The sequence below is a fragment of the Myodes glareolus genome, chromosome 10 (assembly GCF_982192425.1).
Source record: "Myodes glareolus chromosome 10, mMyoGla1.1, whole genome shotgun sequence".
In the NCBI taxonomy this organism is placed as follows: domain Eukaryota; kingdom Metazoa; phylum Chordata; class Mammalia; order Rodentia; family Cricetidae; genus Myodes; species Myodes glareolus.
Window position 1 is genome coordinate 38408065 of NC_142035.1, and position 12668 is coordinate 38420732.

The window sequence follows — 12668 nt, forward strand, 5'->3', positions numbered from 1 at the left end:
TCAGCACTGATGTTGGCTGCTCACAAGCACAGGTACTTCTAGGTCCAAAGGATGGAACACTTTTCTTCTGGTTTCCTTGGACACTTGTGTGAATGTGCACATATAGACAGACACACAGAATCAAAAGTAATAAAAATAATTTTTTAAAATTTACTTATGTATTGTGTGTGTGTGTGTGTGTGTGTGTGTGTGTGTGTGTGTGTGTGTGATACATGTGTGCACCTGTGGAGACCAAAAGAGGACACTGGATTTTGTGGAGCTGGAGTTGGGTGGTTGGTTGTGAGCTGCTTGATGTGGGTCCTGAGAACTGAACGGGGTTTCTTTGGAAAAGCAGCAAGTGGTCTTAACCACTGAGCTGTCTCTCTAGTTCCAAGAATAAATTTCCTTAAGAAAATTAGTTTATTTGGAGCCAAACTTTTAAGTAACTGTCTGTGTTTTTTTTTTTGAGAATTCTTGAGAATTTTAGATTCTAAATAGTAATTTCCCAAATAGTAGGGCATTTAAAAGATCACTGGAGAGGGACTTCAAGATTCTTTGTTCCTGGCACCACCTGCATTATCAACTGCATACCAAAGGAACTCCTGAGTTTAGTTTTTTTTAAATTAAAAACCACATCTGTCTGTTTGTCTGTCTGTCTATCTGTCTGTCAGTCTATCTATCTATCTATCTATCTAATCTTGTCTGTCTGTTTGTCCATCTAATGTGTGTGGTGGTGGGGAAGGCCTGTGCCACAGGATATTTATGGAGGTCAGAGAATAACTTGTGGGAGTTGGCTTTCTACTATTGTCTTATAGGCCTCTGGAATAGAACTTAGGTTGTCTGGTTTGCTGCAGGTATCTCTAATCTTGGTAGAGGTTCTTGAAAGGGGGTGGGGGTGACCATGTCGAGGATCTTTGAGGGCACATGCTATTCTTAGGAGCTCTGACAGGAAGCTTTTTTGATTAAGGATAGCAACTGTATGCTATGGGAGCACATTCTGCTCCTCCAGCCAATAGCCTTTAAGATACCAGCCCGCTTGGGCGTGGTTTCTTAAACTGTAAAAGCAGCTGTAAACTTGTTTCTGCTCTCTTGCTTCTGGTCCCGGCTTCTGGCTGCTAGACGTTGTTCCTGTTCTTGCAGAGAACTGTTATTTAGGACAATCTGTAAGTTTTCCCCTTAAATAAATAACCCTTTTATTGTTCATAATTCTGAACTGGTATGGGATTGTTTTGTGACTTACATCATCAGCTGTAGGGTCTAGAATCCCATACAGCCAAGGCCCTGGGACTGCACGTGTGGGCTGCTTTTCTAGCTGGTGGGCCCACTGGTAGTTTAGCAGTTACTAACACCTTTTTTGTTTGTTTGTTTTTTTACTGTAGGTGCAGGTTATCATTCAGAATCCAAAGCCAAGGAATATAAACATGTATGCAAACGAGCTTGTCAGAAGGTATGAGCAGTGTGTGTGTAATGCCTATGGTTCCGCATATGAAATGTCACCTTAAGATTCAGAGTTTTAACTTTTCATTTCCAGTGAAGTTTGCTAGATCCCAAAGTTATTTTACCCATATTTGTAGGATCTTAGTCCTCAGTTTCTAGTTTGATCTGTGTTTTTAATTCTTTGAATGGTGTTTAGCTTTCTCCTCTCCTTCCCCAGATTAAAGTCTATGCTTTTTTAGTTATGGGCACATATAACCATATCCTTTTAAATATTCCTACATGACTGAATTCTGTGGAAAGGTGGGGAAAACTTCCTCTTAAGTAGTTTGTTGTTTTTTCTTTCTTCCTTTCTTTAAAAAAATATTTTTTTTTGAGAATTTATATATGTACATATGTATTCATTTTTTTTTTTTGAGACAGGATCCCATTTTGTAGCTCTGGCTGGCCTGGAATTCACTTGCCTTTGCCTTCCTGTGAATAAATACTTTTCTTGATGGGATGTTATAAAAAAGAAAGAAAAAGAGTGAGAGAAAGAAAAAAGAAAGAAAGAAATAAATAAAACAAGTGCTTTTCTTAGCTGACCCTGTGCCCTACCTAGCTTGCTCTCCAGCATGGGCATAGCAGATGCCTGTCTTCCTAGTGGAGTCTGCTGTTCTCCTCACTTGGACTTTGTGCACCTTGACTTTTGAGATTTTCTAAATTTTTGAATACTTAATTTGGGGGCAGGAATGAGCTCAGAAAAAAATATTGTTTTTATTTAGATCTGTACTGTATAGTTTGTAGGCAAACTTTCTATACTTTTTATGCATATAGAATGTTAATTAGATACTGCCTATCAGGTAAATATGGGTATTTTTCCTTTTATTTATATTTAAATTCCATTTATAAGAAAGATACTGTATTGGAGTAACGAACATTTTCTTATTAGTGGATTACCATAAATTGAGAGTATTTTGTTACAGGGATTTTATATAGTAAACACACACACACACACACACACACACACACACACACACACACTCTTACATATCCAGACATGCAAACAAAACACTCATACATAAAATAAAATAATAAAAAAGTTTAATTAGAAATACATGAATGATTAGTTTTTGGGCTTTGTCTTTGTTAATTAAATTAGAGTTTTAGTAATTCGTTTAAAAGTTAATTTTTTTAGTAACATAATTCCTTATTGGTTCTTTGGGGATTTCACATCGTGTACCCCAATCCCACTCACCTCCCAGTCCCTCCCTATCCTCCCCTCACACCTGCATCATCCCCTCCAAAAGAACCTTCCCCCACAATCAATTAAAATCAAAACAAACAAAAACCCACCTCGCTCCTCCATCTTTCCAACCCCTCTTCATTCATCCTAGTGGCATTGGGTGCTTCGGTGTGCCATGCAGTATACCCTCTTGTCCAGTCAGCTGTACCCACAAAATGTTCCTTGTAGTAAGGTCTCTGGTACACCATTCTCACTGGGCCTTCACCAAAATTCCTTTCTGATATCCTGCTGCTGCTCTGAGTCTTGGGGATCCTACAGTTATTGTTCTGCAGGATCAGTTCCTTTGCACACTCCAGCAGGTTATAGATGGGGTAGATGTTTGGATGGGCCAACCCAAAGGCCAGGATGTAGGTCTGGGTGGTAGCTGAGCTGGTTAGTCTGGGTCACTGGCCCATACTCCTCATGTGGGACCCAGAGACAGCTCTCCTAGGCCCATACCATCAGAACCAGCTCTTCCACACCCATGGCGAGGAGTGGGGTCATTTCTCCTGAGTGTGGGGAGCCAACTTTCCCATGGGTTCTTCTGCTGCAGTGACCAGTCAAGGGCAGGGCCAGCTATCTCAAGGCCAGTGAGGGACGGGAGTGTCTCGGCATAGCCCTCAGATAGCAACATTCATGGTTCCTATGACCTGTGGCAACATGGGCCATGAACATCATCAAAGATCTTGTCTGTAGCAGGACCATGGACTCAGAAATGCACTGTGGTAGTATGACCTGGACATCACCGTGGATGGCCCTAGTGGCAGCATAGGTTACTCAGACCAGTATGGTATTGGCAGCAGCAAGGCTCTCGGATACCAACATGGTCTAGGTAGCTGTCTAGACCCTGGGCATTGCACAGCCCTCAGTGGTAATAGGAGCCATGGACATCAACTGATAGCCTGGCTGTTGTAGGATCATGGACCCAGACATGGTCCCCAGAAGCAGCCCGGGGCTGGCTGTCACCATGGCCCCAGGTACCAGCACAGGCCACTCAGATCATAAAGATCAGTTTATGTTTTTTCTTCACCCCCCCAATTAGGTGATTTTTTTTATTCAGTAGAATATATTACAAAAGAATATTTTCATAGAAGAAGACATTATAGTATCAGGAATGTTTTTGAAAATGAATGTTTCCACCTGTGGATCCTTTTTTAATTTATATACACCCTCCCACCCATTTTTGAAGTCTATGCTGGACTAGATAAATCATGTACTCTTCCTGTCTCAGCCTTCTAGCTGAGATTAAAGGTGTGAGCCATCAGAGCTGGTCTATCAGAAGATTTTGTGACTTAGAAATAGTAGTTGTTTTTGATTCGCATGGATGGGGAGAGTAGAAATCGTAGGAGACGTAGCTAGGTTTGAGATGCAGTTCTTCATATGGAACATAAATTATCAGGGTATCTTAGTGGAACTAGCTCCTGTCATTTCTGAGACTCTTATGAATTGCTTTGAACAGCGCAGCTCTTTCCCTTACAACTCCTTGTACCTTGCAGTTAGTGGCTAATTTTTAGTAACTGTTTTCATTTGGATAATATCAAGAATGATGATTAGTCCGAGTAATAAACACTACTTTTCTTGAGTCTGAGAAACATATGCCTTAAAGCAGCCTTGTCCAGTGTCACAGGTCCCATGAATCCAGGAATGAAACCTGATGTAGCTACAACTTCATGTCTTAGTGTCAGACACCCTGCTCTGCCTTCAAGTGTGGAGTGGAAATACTGACCGATTTTTACTCTGAGTGTCTCATACTTTTAAGTCTTTGCAAAGCTTATGATAGGTTTGCGGAGCTGGTTTTACAGTAAATAATTTCTCCTCTTTGTTCCGCAGGCAATTGAGAAGCTGCAGGCTGGTGCTCTTGCGACAGATGCAGTGACAGCAGCTCTGGTGGAGCTTGAGGTATTTCTTCTCTCTTTTCATGTTTTGTTTAAAATATTTGAATTTATGTTCCTTATTTTTAAATGGTATGAAGATGCTGAGTTAGCTATGTGTCATGTAACCAGTGTTTTCCCACCAATATTACCAAAGCAATGAAAGGATGATTTTTAAAAAGTATTTTCATTGGTGACTTTTCCTGAGTAAAAAAAAAAAAAAATTGGTTAATTACTTCTTCTTCTTGTTTTTGTAGGATTCATGGTTATAAAAGTTATTGGTGATAGTTATTTTCAGTAGGACAGTTTTTGAAGTTCATATCCCCCAAAATGAGATATATCTTTAATAACACATGATGTCAGCTCTCTAGCAGTGTCAAAAGTGGACAGACAAGTTTTATCACAAATGTAGCAAATGTAATCCTGAAGCTATATGCTGTGTGTTTTGTGAGAGCACCCTTGTTCCTGTGGGATTTTCAGGACCGTTCCAGGTTTATAGTGGGCACTGAGTTGAGTTGTGGAGGCTCTTGGTATCTTGGTATCACTGGGAATGAGGGGCTCCCAGTCTCTCTGACTCTGAGTATTGATGAGTTTGAGGCTTGAGAAGACTGCAATGTGGAGAGGATGGATTCGTTAGTGAGCTGACCAGATCATAGAGATGACTGTTTCACTGGATATGAAGACATCTTGGGGAGGGAAGTTAGACATGGGATGAGGAGCAATGAGTGTGAAGGAGGAGGTGTGAGGTAAAGTAGACATGCCCAAGCTGACAGTTGTGGGCTTTTGCTTAGTCTTTGATATCAGGGAAAGTAGTTCAGGAGTTTACTGAAAGCCCTAGCCATGTTTTCTGTACACACTCTCTCTTTTAACTGTAGAGCTGCACTTTGTACATTTTAACCTGTAACATGAGGTCTTGGGCGCCAATTGTAACATGAACGGGGCCTGCTTGTTTGTGTTTTCGTTCTGCCCGGTACCCCACAACCGGCAAGCCCCAAAGAAAATCACACAAAGATCTCTATAAGTTATAAGCTGATTGGCCCATTAGCTCTAGCCTCTTATTACCTCTTGTAGCTTATATTAACTCATTATTCTGATCTATGTTAGCCATGTGGCTCATTACCTTTTTCACTGGGGCAGATCACATCCTGCTGCTTCCGTGGTCTGGGCAGGAGTGGGAAGAATCAACTTCCTCCTTCCTAGAATTCTCCTGTTTTTATTGCATCATTTCTATTTCCTGTCTGGTTTTCTTCACACCTATACTTCCTGCCTGGCCAATCAGCGTTTATTTAAAACATGATTGACAGAATACAGACAATTCTCCTGCACTATTGACTAACATTTAACATATCATGCTAACATAATCAGGGCAGGTTGGAAGTGTGTGTGTGTGTGTGTGTGTGTGCGCGCGCGCGCGCGCGTGCATATTATGGTTATTAGTTCTATTGAAGTCTGGCCTCTGAAACATCTAGTGTTGGGATTTGTTGGTGCTTGCCTATTGGGACCTAGCGTATCATTCATAGTAGAATGACACTGGGTGTATTAGAGCCTGCCCATAACTCAGTTCTATCTGTAATAGAATAAAAATAATTCCTGCTGACAGAATTATGAAGATTACTATATGTTAATCACTTAGATGCTCTATAGATTATAGTAAAAGCTGTTATGATGTGTTCTACAACCATCAATGATTGCTATTTTGTAAAGGTTTTTAGATGTTCTGGATTAAAGGTTTTTAGATGTTCTGGATTAAAGACAGTAAGTGACACGAGAAAGGAGGTTATTGTATTGTCTGCTAAATCTTCCTTTATTTAAAACGTCTAGTATGGTCCCTTTTGTAGAAGGTGATGTCACAATTATCATTTTGTGGAGTCAGTATAGGTCTGGGGGAACTTAATGAGCGATGCAGAAATATGCAATTACCTCAGTCATGGACAGGTAATTATATAAAACTAAGTTTAAAACACTTTAGAGTAACTTTATTTTTGTAAGTTAAAACTATATCATATTGAATATTTGTTTCTATTTCTCCCTGCTTTCATAAATAATTACTTATTTATATTGAAAAAAATACCTTTTGGGACCTCATTATGGTGATGCATGCCTGTAATCTAAACATTCCAGAGGCTGAGCATGTTTGAGGCTAGCCTGGGCTACTTAGTGAGACCATATCTTAACAGCTACAAACTCATACACAACAAAACCCATTCTGAACTAATGAGTTATTCATAAATAGGTGAAATTTATAGTATTTAAAAAATTTTAAGGTGTATTATTTTTATTTTATGAGTGTTTTGCCTACATGCAGTCTTCCTTTCTCAGGTTCGTGAGTACTGGGATTGTAGATATGAGATGGCTAATACGGGTTTTGAACCTGACACACCTGGCAAGAGAGGACTTCAGCTGACAGATTGCTTTCATCAAAAAGGGCTGTGGGTGTGTCTTTGAGGCATTTTAATTATTAATTGATGTAGGAAACCCAGCCCATTATGTGTGGTGCCAGCTCTGAGCAGGTGGGCTTGGGCTGAAGGAGAAAGCAGGCTGAGCCAGCCAGAGGGAGCCAGCTAGTATCCTGTATGGTTTCTGCTTCAGTTCCCACCTTAGTTTTCCCAGTGATGGACTGTGACCTGAAAGTTGTAAGACAAAATAAACCCTTTCCTTCCCAAATTTCTTTTTGTTAATTCTACTGGTTGGAGACCACTGCCACAATTTAAAGCTAAATTTATAGCAAGCTTTAATTAAATACTGGCCAGGTGGATGGGCTCTTACCAGGTCCATCTCCAGGTTTCCAGAAGATGGCCCTGAATCAAGTTTTGTAGCATCTTAACTAATTCCCTTAGATCCAGTCAGGGACAAGGATGCATCTGGACATTCCTTCAGCCTATATCCAGTCAGGGACAAGTGTGAACCTCTTGCCCACGTGTGATTAAGCATTTTTGGTGCAGATGGGTCAAACAAACTTGTTTGTGGAGTGGAAACATGTTGCTTGTTTTATATCCCATAAACAATAGCATCCAGCATTTGAGGAACTGGTTTTTGGAAGGGGCTTGCAGATCAGAGACATTTTGCTTCATGGATCTCTAAGGCATAGTGATTAAAACTTAAAATGTAACTTTGACTTTCACATTTTTTCATGGTGTTTATCATATCAATAAGGAAGCTAGCTAGGATTAGGTGTCTTATATCTTTTCTTGAAATGTATGTTCATAGTTTAAATGTCAACTGGGAGGATTTTCCTGTATTTTAAGAATTATGTGGTCATTTCCTTTACTGTCCCCTGCAATCTGTCTACCTTAAGTGTTTGAAATATATTACATTAAACCCAGGATAGGTTTTCCTTTAAAGAGTTCAGTTGAAGCTATTATTGTAATATTGAAAATATTATTGTAACTATTGAAACTATTATTGTTATAGTTTGGATCAATAGAAAGAATAAAAAATTGGATTATGTTTTCTCTGCTTAGATGAATATGTCATTCTAAGTCTTTTGAGCATTTTGAAATGAGAAAAATCACAGGAAGTCTGATTTATATTGTTTTACATTCAAGAGTAACATCACCATCAAGTTTAGTCACCCTCTTTTCACTTAGGTCTCATCCTAGATGTGCCTTTTCCTTTGGATTTAGGAAGATGGTTTTTTGGTGTTATGAGAGGAGATAAGGTCTCTCTCTAGTAGTTCAGGCTGTCCTTGACTTTGTAATCCTCCTATTTCAGACATCCAATAATTGGAATCTCTCACACACACAGACACACACACAGACACACACACACACACACACACATATAGCATCAAGCCTGACTTACTCCAGAGGGTGGGAGGGTTTGTATATCTGTGTGTTTGTGTGTTTGTGTGTGTGAATGTGTGTGAGTGTTTTGGTTTTTCAACACAGGGTTTCTCTGTGTTGCCTTGTCTGTCTTGGAACTTGATTTGTAGACCAGGCTGGCCTTACAGAGATCTGCCTGCCTCTGCCTCTTGAGTGCTGGAATTAAAGGTGTGCCCCACCACACCCGGTTGTATTTATCTTCTTAAAAATTAAGGTTTTTATTATTAGTAGTTTTAGTATTAGTGTTTTTATTTGAGACAGGGTCTCTCTGCTTAATTCTGGCTATTCTGAATTCACTGTGTAGAGCAGGATGGCCTCAAACTCAGAGATCTTTCTGTGTCAGTGTAAAGTTAAGTTTTTTAAAAAGTATTTTTTTTTTTTCAGATTAGATTTATTGTTGTCCAAGCTGGCTTGAATTTATAATTCTTTGGATTCCACAGCCTTAGTGCTGGTATTATCTTTTATTTTTTTTTAAAATTTATTTTTGTGTTTTTTTTTTTTGAGACACAGTCTGGCCCTGGCTGTTCTAGTACCTGCTATGTAGATCAGGCTGACCCCAAACTCACAGAGGTATGCCTCTCTCTGGGCCTGTTTTTCCCTTCCCAGTGATGGGATTAAAGGCTTGTACTACCACACCTGGGTAGGCATATACTTTTTGATTAAATAAATTATATAATTTAAACAAATTACCTGTTGGTTTTTCTTTGCCAGATACTAGAATTGGTATGAATTACTTGAGCACACTCCTAAACACAGACTGAAGTAACTGATATGAAATGGTTTAATGATTCTTATTGGCTAAAAAGGGTATTTTTAAGCCTTGAGTTTAAGAAAGTGTGATCATTTGTTTTTTCCCAAATAGTGTTTAAATACCAGTATCAACTTCATACAGTAGAGGAGGAAGGAACAGGTGACACAACAGGGACTTTTTATACACACCGCATACCTTCCCTCCTCCTCCTCCTCCTCTCCTTCTCCTCCTCCTCCTCCTCTTCTCCTCCTCCTCCTCCTCCCCTCCTCCTCCTCCTCCTCCTCCTCCTCCTCCTCCTCCTCCTCCTCCTCTTCTTCTTTTTAGATTGGATCGTAATTAACAAGGGCTGGGTTCAGACGTTGCATAATTACAGCTGGTTTTTGGACTCGTGATTGTCTTGATTCTACTTCCCCAGTACTGGGATTACAAGCATGTGGCATTGTACTTTGGTTCTTCTTTTAAACCCCTTTGTAATTGATTGTTTTGGTTAGCACACAAAGAAGCAGGTTTTACTGTGACATTTCTATATTTATTTCAGTGGTTGGGTCCGGACCTGGTGTTTCTAGGTTCTTGGACTGTTATACAAAGAATTCAAAATAAGGGCTCACAAAGACTTGTAAGAGAAGCAAGATAATTTTATTTGGATTAAAGAGAGGTGCACTATCAAGATTGACAAGGACCACATGAATAAAGATACTCAAGGGCTCTAGGCTACAGCATTGGGTCACTATTTGTGGTGTCAGAGGGGAGTATCTAGTTACTAAGGAGGCATAGTTTGGGTGTTTCTCTATTTTGCATGATAGCTTAGGTTATATAATCATTTTTCTGTTGTGTGGGCTCCTCTGTGAAATGCATTTGATTTTAGTCCTGTGCTTACCCTTAAGAATAAGATGACAAATAGGGTTAATGAAGACACAGTTTTGCCTTACTTCTCATGCATCCAAAACCAATTCAGATTGCACTGGCCCTTCTATTCTTTATGCCTGGGTATGTTGACAGTATATTTAAATAGAAATTGTCTAAATTTGATGGTTACCAGAGGTTGCTAGGTGCATTGTTTGGAGAGAGATGTGTGTATACAGTACTGGCAGGTAGGTGAACAGAGGTGTGTATGTGCATAACCCAAAATCAAATAGAGGTCTCAGGATACTAAACTATATTCTGTGCTTGCTTGCCTCAATTATAACCACTCCTGTTTCTTCCTTTATTTGTTTGTATATGTGTAACAATAACAATTAATGAAAAAGAGACTGAATTTGAAAAAGGGGGTGGACTTGAGGAGTTGAAGGAAAGGGAAAGAGAAAATGATGTAATATATCTTAATTAAAAATAAAAATTAAACGAAAAGTAGTGCTAAGACTAACTTAAATTTTATATAACAGAGATACATTACACAGGCTCTTTTGTTGAAGGCATTCTGTTTGGCTGGGAATGGTGGTCAGTGCTGGAGCACATATTGATTTGATCCTCAGGACCACAGCAAAACCAGAAACTAAGCTGACCAAGCAAGAAAGCCAAGCAACTTAAGAAAATAGCCAAAATATTCTGTTTAAGTTATGTGACCCTATAGTTTTTTTAATTAACTTGATTTATCTGTAAAAGCTTCCTATAGGAAGAAAAGGTCTAAAAAAGAATTCATGTCTGAAACTGATTTTTTTGTCTAAATCAATGGTTCTCAGCCTGTGGGACACATCCCTATGGGGGGTGTCAAGTGATCCTTTCATTGGGGTCACATAAAACCACTAGAAAACACAGTTATTTACATTACAATTCATCACGATAGCAAAATAACAGTTATGAAGTGGCAATAAAAATAATTGTATGGTTGGGGGGCTCACTACAATATGAGGGACTGTATTAAAAAAGTTACAGCATTAGAAAGATTGAGAATCATTGGATTAAGTCCTTTATGGAGAATACATTTGGTACAGTTTCTTGCCTTTGAATCTTTGTTCAGTTCAGTGGATTTCTTGCTTATAAACATGAAGTTCTTTATGACATGATTTCCTATCAAGATAGCTGGTATCTTGAGGTAAAGAAAAAGTAAAGATTTGCATCACTATATTGTATTACTATATTTAAAACCCTTATACATTTGTGTGTGTGTCTGTATATTCTCTTGTTCTAGGAACCACCTGCATGCATCTTTAGGAACTTGAGAATGCCATTCACCTCTGAGTAGTCTGTTGTTGAAAGATCCCATACCAGGCGTCTGTTCGCCTGTAGGAGTTGGCCACACTCCATTCTTCAGGCATTGTACATTTCTGACTAAAATTGTCTATGTGCCTCAGGCGTTGGAGAAGTAAAGTACCTGCAGCCTACTGGTGCTTGAAATGTATAGTGGTCATGAAGATGCTGTGGCTTGTAGTTAGTGTATGGCATACCAGGATGGAAGAGCACAGTAAGGAGGACTGACATGTATCAGTGTGTTTGCTCAAGGGCTCCTCTGGGACCAGATGTCAGCTGTTTCCTGTCACCTGTTCTGTGCATTACTTCAGTTTCTTATTTTTTTTTAAATTTACTTTTTAAAATTGTGTGTGTGTGAGCGTGTGCGTGCGTGTGCGTGCAGGTGGCTGGGGCCAGAAGCATCAGATCCCCTGAGCTGTGGCAGTTAGGATCTACCTGATGTTGTTGCTGGGAACTGAACCCTTCCTCTGGGAGAGCAGCTTGCTTTTTTTTTTCCTTTCCTTTTGATACAGTGTTTCTCTGTGTAGCCTTGGCTGTCCTAGAATTCGGTTTGTAGATCAGGCTGACCTTGAGCTCTACCTTTGTCTCTCCTGACTGTTGGGAATAAAGGCTTGTGTCACCACACCCAGCTTTTCAACTGCTAGCTTTTAACTGCTGAGTCTCTCTTTAGCCCTCAGTTGTTGTTGTTTTTGTTTTTAGTAAAAGACAAAACAAAACAAACAGAAGGTATCTGATCATTTCCATTAGTTGGAGAGGTTAGTTTATTGTCTAAATAAATTAGTACCTCCGTTTTTCAGAGTGTTGCTGTTCTCCTGGTCTCCAGGTGTAGCACTTCCCTGTCCCCTTCCCTTCCCTTTCCCCTCAGAGCTGCTGGACACATTGCTGATGCAGTTAGCTCTCTCTCTCTCTCTCCCTCCCTCCCTCCCTCCCTCCCTCCCTCCCTCCCTCCCTCCCTCTCTCCCTCTTCCCCCCCCTCTCTCCCTCCCTCCCTCCCTTCCCCCTCCCTCTCTCCCTCCCCCTCCTCTCTCTTGCTTGCTCGCGCGTGCACACACACACACACACACACACACACACACACACACACACCCATTAACTGTACTGTGGTTGGTGATGCATTTATACCTCCTGCCCTTCTAAGTCCAAGTTTTCTTTTTCATTGATGATGTCTTTTATTCGTTGTAATGCGGGAGGGGGAAATCATGCTTTTTATTTATGTGGATTAAAAGATTTGCCTTTAACAAATGATTGCTTTTTTCCTCCTAGTGCTTGCAGTATATTCATTGCATGGAATTGTAGTTTTAACTTGAGATGTTCTTTCCTTTCTTTTTAAAATAGTTGGTGTTGCCAGTTATTTCAGAACC

General features: G+C 39.9%; 1 protein-coding gene across 4 annotated transcripts in view; it reads left to right on the plus strand.

Moving 5' to 3' along the window:
- Tasp1 (taspase 1) overlaps positions 1-12668 on the plus strand; it is a 234580-nt gene that overhangs the window by 17719 nt on the left and 204193 nt on the right. For 3 of the 4 annotated variants that reach the window (XR_007236041.3, XM_048455440.3, XM_048455441.3), the window contains exons 3-4: positions 1359-1426; positions 4508-4576. Coding sequence is in view for 3 of the 4 variants with exons in the window: in XM_048455440.3 (XP_048311397.3) it covers positions 1359-1426; positions 4508-4576 (137 nt within the window). In the remaining variant the exon portion in view is untranslated. The remainder of the gene's footprint in view (positions 1-1358; positions 1427-4507; positions 4577-12668) is intronic. The other variant, XM_048455442.3, reaches the window with a different exon arrangement.